Genomic DNA, 12,098 nt, shown 5'->3' with positions numbered 1-12,098 from the left:
GTAATTTCTCAAATAAACTGACCCTATGCCAGGTAACACTTTATAGTTAATAGCCTTATATCACATCGGAAGCAAACTGGCAAGCAATACAACTTCTGGATCAGAGCTGTCTTGTAAACATGGCATGTCCTTCTCTGTCTACAATTCTACATCACTACATTGTGGATTAGTTGAAGTTTCTGATGGCTATGTTGGCCCTGTGTATGGCACACTGCAATAGAAAAGTCTTGGGGTGAATAGGTCAGGAATAATTGATTGAAAGACCTTCCAAACTAGGAGGAGGCACATATTTTCTTGTCCCTCTCCCGTCCCCCATCACACACACACACACACACACACACACACACACACACACACACACAAACACACAACCACCCCATTGGGAAGAATCTTTCTACTTCTCATTCCACTGGCAAAATCTTATATTGGATCAAAGATCATTCTATCATTAGAGTGAAACCAGTTGATTCATGTTCATAAAATTTGGTTAGCAAGTAGCTATTCACTCTGGTGACAAGCAATCTGTACTTTGGGGCAACAAATTGCAGATTTTTTGATCAATAATAAGATTATTTATATTTATAAGAATTCTCACCTGCCTCTTGGACAAAAGAGGGAAGCATCTGCACCTCCATGTATTATTGTCCTAAAGTTCTCAGTGTTTTGACAATTGAATCCTGCATATGTTCAGTATATAACATGCATGTACCATCGTGCTGTGATATGTGGGCAAGAATGTGTATTTTGTGTGTCAAAGTTTTTATTGAAGAACTGTGAAAGGCAATAATGAACAAAAATTTTAAAGTGCAGAAGGGCTCTTGGCTCACTATGAGGTTGTGGATCAGATTTCTACTGTTTCGCTGTTCATTAAGAAATGTGTGAAAGTGAGAGTGTTGTGTTTTGTTGACTTAACAAAAACTAATGACAAAGTGAACAGGTGTAAAATTAAAGTTTTATTGTGGATTGCTGTTCAGAGTGATAGAAATAAAGCAGCATGAGGATTGCTGAGTACAAAGAAATGGGTAGTGAATAATGCAAATTGGTGAAGTATAATATCCTATTGCTTGTGTGATGAACATATAGAAAATATGAACATAAGAATATTTGTGGTGATATGTTTCTTGGGACATGAATGTGTATAAAATGTTGGTTGAAAATTCAATTGATAAATGAAGAATTAGGAGTCTGAAAATTATTGCATCAGAATTAAAATAATGTTTTGCTGAATTCTCTGGTTATTTGAAGCTTGCAGAAGCTGGAATTTTGCTCTGTTAAAACTTAACTTTTTTAAAAAAGCACTGACTATTTCTGTAAGACGATACTAGATGAAGGCCAACTGTGTGGTTTCATCTTGCTTTCCCATTCTTCATAAATAACCTCCATTATGGAGGTGCCTAATCATCTCTATGCTCAGGTTAGTCTTCCTCCTCCCAGGTAATGTTACTTGCTGAAAGACTTTCCAATAAATATTCACACAGATATTTAGCACAGCCTACTCATCAGGATTAAGGTATAATCTTACCTTCTAAAGCATACTTCGGTATTCCTAGGAAAGCCAGGATTGTTTGAAGTAGCACCACCTGTTTTACTCTGTCATTTCTCACGTCATCCACACTGCAGTCTAACATCAGCACCTTACCTCCTAATTTAAGTCCTGCCTCTGTGTAAATTGCCAATGTTAATGCGATTCATAGAAAGGTTCTTTAGTTCTGGAAACAAACCAAATTCAGTTTCTTAGGCAACTTAAGCTTGACTGAAGAAACTTCAGCCATAGGTCCTCTCAGTAAGATCAAGGATGAAACTCCTTGTCTCATTAGTTATTTAATGCTCCACTCTCTCTTTTGATTTATTTGGAGAAGAAAATGCTGGATTAAGTTCTACTTTGCATAGAGGAAAGAAGTAAGCATCCAGGTATACATTCCCATTTCCCCTTTGAAAAAGGGGAAGGGGGGATGACAAGAAAATATTGGAGGATCCATTCACTGGGACCAGAGGTTTAGTCTTCTGAGCTTTTGGACTCGTGCTGGAGCCAATCCTCAGGGAACTTCTCTCTAGCAAAATGTGTGCTCTCTCTAGAACAAGGGTGTCAAACTCAAGGCCCGGGGACCGGATCAGGTCTGTGCGGTGCTTAGATTGGTCCATTTGGCCTCCCTGGAAACAGAGCTCATTTTCGCTGACAGAGGGTTGCAGGAGGCCATTGCAGCTATCTGCGGCCCTCCTGAGCTCCGTTTTTGCTGATAGAGGGTGCAGGAGCCTGTATCAGTCAAAAAAAGGAGCTTGGGAGCCTGTTTTCACTGGAAGAGCGCTCGGGACTCCACAGGCGTCCCTGACACGAGTGATATTGAGCTGGCCATGCCTCCCCCATGCCCCCCCCAAGGTAAAACACAACCCTGATGCGCCCCTCAAAGAAATCAACTTTGACACCTCTGCTCTAGAAGTTCCCCGAGGATGGGCTCCAGCATGAGTCTGAAAACTTGGAAGACTAAACCTCTGGTTCTAGTGACCGACCCAGATTGTATCCTGCAACATTGTCCTGTGACACATGTATTTGCCTTCATTCATGAGAAAATATTGGCTTCTCTGGCAAATTGGGAGACTTAATTGTACTCCCAAAGGATATCCACCTGTAGTTTAGCCTTCCCACTCTGTGTTGCCCAATCAAGGTCTCACCTTTTTATTCACTAATACAGTACAATAATAAACTGCATAATTGATTGTGCTTAATCTGTAATTTTAGCTAAGGCAGCCTGTGACTGCAATCTTAAATCAATTTAAACATTCCTCAAAAATACAAATATTACACAGATTTTTATTCTGTGTATAGTTATTTCTGTCTTAAACTTTCTTATATAGTGCAGTAACTGACTGGCAGGGACTCTTGGCTAGGTGCATATATGGTGCTAAGTCATAATGGGCATTGGTTTTGTCAGAATGTGATGTGTGAATCTAGCCATAATAGATCAGACACAGTTTATGGATAAGCACCAAATGTGGACTCAGCCACTCATTGTTTACTCAATAAATGATGGTTAAATAAACAATAGCATAGTCAGTAGATCATAGTCTTAAACTTATGGCTTCAAAGTCGTCTTTGTTTCCTCTGGATAAATTCCTCCGTATTCTGTTATCTACGTTGATTTCTGTTGTTCTAATAACAAGTTTTATCTTTCCTTTCTAAATTCTGCTGTACTCCCTTACTCCATCCAATGCAAAGTGCCAGATCAGTTACAAAGACCTGCGTATTGCTGTATGGATGTACTATTATATTTTAACCCAGAAGGGCAAAAAGTGAATTTATGTCTGACTTTTTCTCCATTTCTGTGTGGCAGGAATCGCAACCGAATCCACGGCATTGAAGCCAGCCAGCTGGAGCCCTATGCTTCCCTGGAAACGTTAGACCTCAGCTCAAATAACATCACAGAAATCCGAAGTGACTGTTTCCCGGTGGGACTTCCCATAAAGGATCTGTAAGCTTTCTTTCTTTCTTTTTAAAATGTTTTATGGAAAAGCACTCATTTATACAAGAAATACTGACTTTCAGGTTACTTTGATTTTTTTAAAAAGGGTTACAGATTATAGCAGGGGTTAAAATTCAAATTAAGGCTGTTCATGTACGGCGGGGTGTCAAACATGCATCATCATGGAGTCCTCATGTGACGTATCGTGACTTTCCCCCCCTTCACTAAACCGGGTGTGGGCGTGGCCACCATGTGACACATCTGGCCTGAGGGCCACAAGTTTGACACCCCTTATCTACATCATCTCCAGCTTCCAGTTCTTTCATTGGTCCTGTTATGTTATGGAAGGAATGAAACAGAAATACTTGGTTTTTGCTCTCTTCCGTCCTGTTCTCCCTCTTCCTATTGAGCTGATATGGAAAGTTGAGTTTTCTTGTGGCCTGTTACAGTGGCTAACATGAGAGGTGTGCGGAATGAAAGTACAAGGAACACTAAGGTCAATATTCTGTCACATATACCTACTACAAATAGCTAATAGACAAAATTCTTCCATCAGATTTTTAAATAAAAATGTCTTTCTTAAAATGCTCATACTGCAACAGTTCATGAGGCTATAACATGTCTGTTTTGATGAACACGGTTTTTAAAATGAAGAGTCAGATTCTCTGATTTCTGATGCAACAATATGTCAGAATTAAACTCCATTAACCAGTGTGGAATGTACAGTGGAACTGTTTCTGTACTGCCTTTCTTTACATTCAAAATGGTTTGAGGCAAAATAGGGGAGCCAAAATGCACACCAATAAAAAAGAATAGCTTTGCCCTTTTTAAGCAATGTCATCCCCATATCAGCTATTTTCAACTATACAGCAGCTGAATGGTAATAAATGAAAATGAAAAGAGAGAGAGATTCAGAGAATAAAAACATAGATGAAAATTTTAGGTTCTAAACCAGCAGCACTTAATCTTTTGGACACCAGGGACCATTCGTGGAGAGGTCCATGTTTTTTTGTGGACCAGAGGGGGCGTAGTTTTGCATGTTGCCTGCATCCCGTGGATGGGGTTCCACTTGTTTGCGCGACCCAGTTTCTGGCATGTTGCAGTCCGGTGCCAGTCCATGGACCCCTGCTTTAAACTACACACACACCCAAAGTGGGTGTGGCTGATATGCTGATGGGCTTATTTGCAAATATATATTACAATACTTTTTTTAAGGGACCCATATATACTTTTGTAGAACCCATCGATAGATAAGACAATCTTCAAATACCATAAAAACGTGTCACTCACAGATAAGCCAGTTATAAAAATCAAAACATTTGAATATTTTGAGAGTCTGGGGACATAAATGATTAGTAGATCACTGGATTAATTGCAATTAACAATCCCAACTCTTTTAATTTAGGAGTGTCGTTTTTATAAAACTCGTGACTTACAGTATGCCATTGGCTTTTCCACTTGAAGTAGTATTTTACATTGTTGGTGCTCATCCCATTTCATCCATTACTCTGAGTTCAGATCTGTTTGATAGATTTTGGGATTCTAGTTAGATAGAAAATGAATTTATTATCTCAGTAGAATTGTTCTTTTACATCCCTGTGAATGAAGAAGCTGTCATTCCCATTTTAAGGATGGCTAGTGTAACTGAAACTAATTCCTTCACAAGACATTGTTTCATCTAAATGGAATACAGTTGTCCTAGTTTCAGTATGCTTTATTGTACTTAGTTGTTGTTCAGTCACTAAGTTGTGTCTGACTCTTAGTGATCCTATGGCCCACACCACACCAAACCCCTGTGTCTGCCACTGTCTCCTGGAATTTGCAAAACTTCATCTTCATTGCATCAAAGATATTATCTAACCATCTCGTCCTCTGGCCTTCAATCTTTCCCAACATCAGGGTCTTTTCCAATGATCATTACATGTACAGTGTATATTTGTTCTGCTTTTGGTTTGGCTTTGATTCCTGTATGAACATTCTCATCTGAATTACTACTTCAGAATTCTAAGGACAAAAAATAATAATAATAGAAAATGCTTTTATTCTAATTCAGCAAAAGGCATTGAGTGTAGGGAAGGAAGCTCTGGCAGACTAGAGGTGCTTCCGCATCAGAGGAATCTTTTAATCATCACCTGCCTATAAATTGTGCAAAATGGCTTGATTGTTGTTAGACATTAGGTTTCTGAAAACAGCATGTCTGATGTCACCACCTGCTCAGATAAAGAGGGACTAATCAAGACCTCCAACACAACATTTTGAATGTTCTTTTATGAATCATTACAGCTACCTGGGGAGCAACAGAATCAGCGTCCTGGAGACCAAGGCTTTTAACAGCTTGTCACGATCCCTGCTGACACTTCGCCTGAATAAAAACAGAATTGTCCAACTTCCCGTCAAAGCATTCAAACTGCCCCATCTAACACAACTGTGAGTAGAAATGGGCTGTTTAATTGTAACTTGCCAAGCTTTAGCTCCCTGAGGACACTTTGCCATAGACAATCCTTCAGCTTGAATGTATGAAATGTTGATTAAAGCATAGTCTTTTGTGACATGAATGTAATAAAAATTGGATATGGCCCCACCCTAGATTGACTATTCAGTTTTACATTCTTAATAGGACCAAAAGGAAGGAAGGAAGGAAGGAAAATATTTGAGTATTTGTTAACTAGAATGTATATGATAAATTTTCTTATGTCAGTTGGTGTGTGTGTGTGCATATATTTTTTAAAAAAGGAATCTGACTTTCTCTTTCTGGGTTTTATTTTGATTTTGTGGGCACAAAATGAAAGAAAAGCAAGATTGAGAGGGCTTTCTTAAACTCCGTTTTCACATACGGAGTTCAAACTGCAAGAAGGGGAGAATGCAGAGTTGGCATTTAGGTAGACAAAGGATGCTTTTGATGGTTAGCACACATGTTGTTGTTTGTTTGGCCAAGGTACAGGTTAGGCTGCATTTGATCTGCATCTGCGATAGGGCTTTATGTACATATAATTGACCTTTGGCATCAACGTTGGTTTCCAACTTCCTTGAAGTTTGGAACCCAACTCAAAGGCTAGATTCAGCATAGGTAGTGTAAGATTTCACATGATAATACAGGGAGGGGTGGGCTGCTACAGGTTTGCCCGGATTCGGGAGAGCCCATAGCTATTGTTATGGCCGATTCGGAGAAGCTCCAAATTCCATCCCTGGCTGGTCCTGCCCACCCCTCCCACCTTGCCCCTTCCTTCTCAGGAGTCTCCACGCGGGCCGTTTTGGGTGCGAAGTAAGTGCAGGGCCCATGCAGAGGCTTGAGGAGGGGGAAAAACGAGCCTCCTGGAAATTTCGGAAGGCTGGAAATGGGCTCATTTCTGGCCTCCAAAGGGTGTCCGGAGCCTGTGGAGGCAGTTTTCGCTCTCCCAGAGTCTCGAGGAAAGCCTCCAGAGCCTGGGGAAGGCGAAAACACCCACCCACCACTGTGGTTCGGGAGGCCTACTAGGTCACACCCATCATGGCCATGCCCACCCAGCAACCCAGCAGAGAACCCGTTGCGGAAATTTTTGAAGCCCACCCCTGAATACAGGTAGTCCTCGGGTTACAATGGCAATTGCAATCAAGATTGCCATTGCTAAGTGATGCAGTTGTAAAGCGCAATATTATGTGACTGCATTGCTTAGCGATGACAACCCCAGGCAGTCCTAGTTGTCATCATAACCCAAAGACAAATGTGTCACTACATGGAAAACTGGGAGAGTCCCAGGCTAGGAATGTAGGATTGCCATAGAGGAGTAGGTCTTGGGAAGCCCAGTGCATGTTGCACAAATGCTGGCATGTGTGGCACAAACTCAGGCCAGGAAAAGAGATCGCTGGTGGGTGCGGCCCTTTGTGCAAGTCCAGGGATGCTCAGAAAAGGAGGGCACTGGTGTTGTGTACGTGTGTGAGTATGAGTGCAAGGAGGCACAGAAGAGAAGGTGCCAGAGGATGTGTGCGAACACATGGAAGCCAGGAAATGAGGGAACTGATAGGTGTGTGCAATCATAGGGGGAAAGCGGGCGCAGTGCATGTGAGTGATTGAAGAAAGATGGGAAGGGAAGTAACTTGTGACCTTCCTTATCAACTTCCTCATTGACTTTACCTGTGGGAAGCTGGCAGAGAAAGTTGGCAACAACAATCATGTTAGAATATTCATGATTGGGAGAGACATGATAACAAGCCTAGGCATAGCAACTAAGTCAGCCAATGGGAGCTTAAACAGATCTGAGTCTGGGCTGAGAATCGAAACCGAAACTATTCTGCCTGCTCTGAACTCTGAGATGAAACTGTTCTATCCAGCTTGTGTTCTGCTTGTAACTTCTACCACGTTGAAATAATCTACTATTGGTACTGAACATTTATTCATCTGTTATTATGTATGTAAAGAAGTTAATGAATCCAGCTGAATCAGTTATCTGTGTGTGTGCTTTCTGGATTTGATTTTTCTGCAACAAACTCTGATAAATCACATGATTATAGGATGTTGGAACCAATCATACGTGTAACTGCAGGAGCACTGCAGCTTTGAATAGTCACTGAACAAATGGTCCTAATTCAAGGACTACCAGTACAAAAAACAAGGGAAATTTAAAAAAAAAAAGTGAAATAAGCAAGGAAATATATCCCCCTTCCTCTTTAAAATCAAATTAATAGTGTTTTGGTCCATTTGACTTTTGTGGTTAATTTAGCTTTCTTTTATTCTCTTGCATGACTTTTTCTGTTCAGATGACTCACATATTCATATTCTAATGTAAAGGGGTGCCACTCTGTTCCTCATTTACCTATGCCTGGCTGTCGGCTTTTGAAGATTAAATTAATTGAGAAAGACTTGACTTAATATCCTTCTGTGTTGGTCATTTTCAGAGAGTTAAACCGGAATCGTATTCGTTTGATAGAAGGGTTGACTTTTTATGGACTGGACAGTTTAGAAGTTTTGAAGCTGCAGCGCAACAATATAAGCAAGTTGACGGATGGAGCTTTCTGGGGTCTGGCCAAAATGGAAGTTCTGTAAGTCAATAGTTATGCTGATAGATTTTAAGGAATTCTGTATTTCTTTTGACATTTTCTTTGGATGCCAAGGAAGTCATCCCCCCATTTCATAGCATGCAAATATGTGGTTTTTGGTGCCTGAAACTTCTGTTTTTGGGCAGTCCTTATGAATGAAGTGGTATCACTTCTGGGATAGCATATGTAGACTTTTGCTGTTAGTTCAGAGGGTGGTATTCAGCAGGTTCTGACCAGTTCTGGAGAACCGCTAGCGGAAATTTTGAGTAGTTCAGAGAACCGGTAAATACCACCTCTGAATGGCCCCACCCTTCTATTCTCTGCCTCCCGAGTCCCAGCTGATTGGGAGGAAATGCGGGGTTTGAAGGACCCTTCCCCTGGAGTGGTGAGGGAATGGAGATTTTACAGGATCCTTCCCCTGGAGTGGGGTGGGAATGGAGATTTTCCATATCCTTTAGTGATTTTTTTTTAGTGATTTTAGTGATTTTATTAATATTTGTAGGCCGCCCTTTTCCCTGAGGGGACTCAGGGCGGCTCACATAAAATCGGGGAGGGGGAATACAGACATTAAACATAGAGACATATAATAAAATAGTAAACAACATACATTCATCATTCGGGAGGGGCAACTATCCTTGTCCCCAGGCCTGACGGGTTAGCCAGTTCTTCAAGGCTGTGCGGAAGGCTTGGACGGTGGAGAGGGTACGAATCTCCACGGGGAGCTCGTTCCAAAGGGTCGGGGCTACTACTGAGAAGGCTCTCCTCCTTGTAGTTGCCAGCCGACACTGGCTGGCCGATGGAATACGGAGGAGGCCTAATCTATGTGATCTTATTGGTCGCAGGGAGGTAATTGGCAGAAGGCGGTCTCTCAAGTATCCAGATCCACTACCATGCAGGGCTTTATGGGTGACTAGTAGCACCTTGAAGCGTATCCGGAGCTCGACAGGTAGCCAGCGCAGCTCGCGGAGGATAGGTGTTATGTGGGTGAACCGAGGTGCACCCACAATCACTCGCGCGGCCGCGTTCTGTACTAGCTGAAGTCGCCGGATACTCTTCAAGGGCAGCCCCATGTAGAGCACATTGCAGTATTCCAGCCTGGAGGTCACAAGGGCCCGGGTGACTGTTGTGAGAGCCTCCCGATTCAGGTAGGGTCGCAACTGGCGCACCAGGCGAACCTGGGCGAATGCCCCCCTGGTCACAGCCTTTAAGTGGTGGTCAAATGATAGCTGTGGATCCAGGAGGACTCCTAAGTTGCGAACCCTCTCTGAGGGGTATAAAATTTGACCCCCCAGCCTGAGTGATGGAATATTGATCGAATCTTTGGGAGGGAAACACAACAGCCACTCGGTCTTTTCCGGGTTGAGTACAAGCTTGTTAACCCTCATCCAGTCCATAACGGCTTCAAGGCCCCGGCTCATCACGTCTGCCGCTTCATTGAGTTGGCACGGGGCGGACAGATACAGTTGAGTATCGTCCGCATATTGATGGTATCTGATCCCGTGCCTGCGGATGATCTCTCCCAGCGGTTTCATGTAGATATTGAATAGCAGGGGGGATAAGACCGAGCCCTGAGGCACCCCGTAAGTTAGGGGCCTAGTGGACGATCTCTGCCCCCCCACTAACACCGACTGCGACCTGTCCGAGAGGTAGGAGGAGAACCACCGCAACACGGTGCCTCCCACCCCCACCTCCCGCAGTCGTCGCAGAAGGATACCATGGTTGATGGTATCGAAAGCCGCTGAGAGGTCAAGGAGGGCCAGGATGGAGGAATGTCCTCCATCTCTGGCTCTCCAGAGATCATCGGTCAATGCGACCAAAGCGGTTTCTGTGCTGTAACCGGGTCTGAAGCCTGACTGGAAGGGGTCGAGATAGTTTGCTTCCTCCAAGGACCGTTGGAGCTGGAAGGCCACCACCTTCTCAACAACCTTCCCAAGAAAGGGAAGGTTGGAGACTGGACGATAGTTATTAAGAACAGCTGGATCCAGAGATGGCTTTTTTAGGAGGGGTCTCACCACCGCCGCCTTCAGTGCGGCGGGGAAGTTCCCCTCCCGAAGAGAGGCGGTAACAACCGCCTGGATCCAGCCTCGTGTCACCTCACCGCTGTTTGTAACCAGCCATGAGGGACACGGGTCCAGTACACAGGTAGAGGCACTTACAGCCCTCATGGCCTTGTCCACATCCCCGGGGGTAACATCCTGAAACTCAACCCAGAGGTGTTCTACTTGATCCTCCTGTGCCTCGGCTGGAACTGCGGGGTTGGAGTCCAAGTCCGACCGAAACCGAGCAATTTTGTCCGCTAAGAATTGGGCATAGTCCTCAGCTCTGCCCTGCAAGGGTTCCCCCGCTTCCCTTTTATTCAATAGGGAGCGGGTTATCCTAAACAGGGCGGCTGGACGGGACTCAGCGGACGCAACCAAGGTGGCTATGTAAGATCTTTTCGCAGCCCTAAGTGCCCTGGTGTATTCCTTGGTGCAGGTGGTTACCATTGCTCGGTTCGATTCGGACTTATCGGACCTCCATCGGTGCTCTAGGCATCTCCTCCGGCGCTTCATCTCCCGGAGTTCCTCGGTGAACCAAGGAGGTCTCCGGGATCCGCCGCCTCGGAGGGGCCGTAGTGGCGCAATCCGGTCGAGGGCCTCCGATGCTGCCGAGTGCCAAGCAGCAACCAGAGTCTCTACCGGACTGTGGGCGAAAGTATCAGGAATAACCCCAAGCTCCGTCTGGAACCTTAACGGTTCCATAAGTCGCCTGGGGCGGAACCACCTGGTCGGTTCCTCCTCCCTACAGTGGGGGTTTGGCCTCCGGAAGTCGAGCCTCAGTAGGCAGTGGTCTGACCACGACAGGGGTATGATATCGTTGCCCCTCAGACCAAGATCACAAATCCACTGCTCCGAGAGGAATACGAGGTCGAGCATGTGCCCCGCCGAATGGGTCGGGCCCCGAATTACTTGGGTCAAGCCCATGGCTGTCATGGAAGCCATGAACTCCTGCGCCCCGTCAGAGTTTTCACCGAGCGACGGCAAATTAAAGTCCCCCAGGACCATCAACCTAGGGAACTCAATTGCCAGCTCGGCTACCGACTCGAGGAGCGAGGGGAGGGCTGCTGCAACGCTGTTGGGTGGCAGGTACGTTAACAGCAGACCCACTTGACCCTTGAGGTCCAACTTTATCAGCAGAGACTCACACCCGACAAGCTCCGGAGCAGGGACCCTACGAGGAGCTAACGACTCCCGGATAACAATGGCCACGCCCCCACCCCTTCTCTGGGCTCTCGGCTGGTGTAGCACCTGAAATCCTTCTGGGCACAGCTCTACAAGGGGGACTCCTCCCTCTGGGCCCAGCCAGGTTTCAGTAATACATGCCAGGTCTGCCCTCTCGTCTGAAATTAAGTCCCGGACGAGAGGAGCTTTGTGTACTACAGACCTGGCATTTAGCGACAGCAGCCTGAGTCCAGGGTCCTGATCACTTGCGCCATCTGGTCTCGGAGTGGGACTCGTAGGGCCGGAAGGAGGGATCTCTGTAATGTAGCGAACCCTCCTTCCCCGGTAATGGCCTGCCCTAAAGTCCCCGCCGTATCTGCCCCTCCCTGTTACGACCGTAATACCCCGACCCTCTCCCGTGTCTCTG

General features: G+C 44.9%; 1 protein-coding gene across 1 annotated transcript in view; it reads left to right on the top strand.

The window, feature by feature from the left end:
• Positions 1 to 12,098, top strand: part of LRIG1 (leucine rich repeats and immunoglobulin like domains 1) — a 146,120-nt gene that overhangs the window by 92,162 nt on the left and 41,860 nt on the right. Inside the window, exons 4-6 of the mRNA XM_087708851.1 lie at positions 3,330 to 3,467; positions 5,742 to 5,885; positions 8,331 to 8,474. Coding sequence (XP_087564977.1) covers positions 3,330 to 3,467; positions 5,742 to 5,885; positions 8,331 to 8,474 — 426 coding nt within the window. The remainder of the gene's footprint in view (positions 1 to 3,329; positions 3,468 to 5,741; positions 5,886 to 8,330; positions 8,475 to 12,098) is intronic.

Source organism: Thamnophis sirtalis, unplaced genomic scaffold (genome assembly GCF_051295495.1).
Source record: "Thamnophis sirtalis isolate CommonGarterSnake01/CBP01778 unplaced genomic scaffold, rThaSir2_p1.2 scaffold_3, whole genome shotgun sequence".
NCBI classification, from domain to species: domain Eukaryota; kingdom Metazoa; phylum Chordata; class Lepidosauria; order Squamata; family Natricidae; genus Thamnophis; species Thamnophis sirtalis.
Note: the sequence above shows the minus strand (reverse complement) of the source record. Positions and strands in the feature narration are given on the sequence as shown.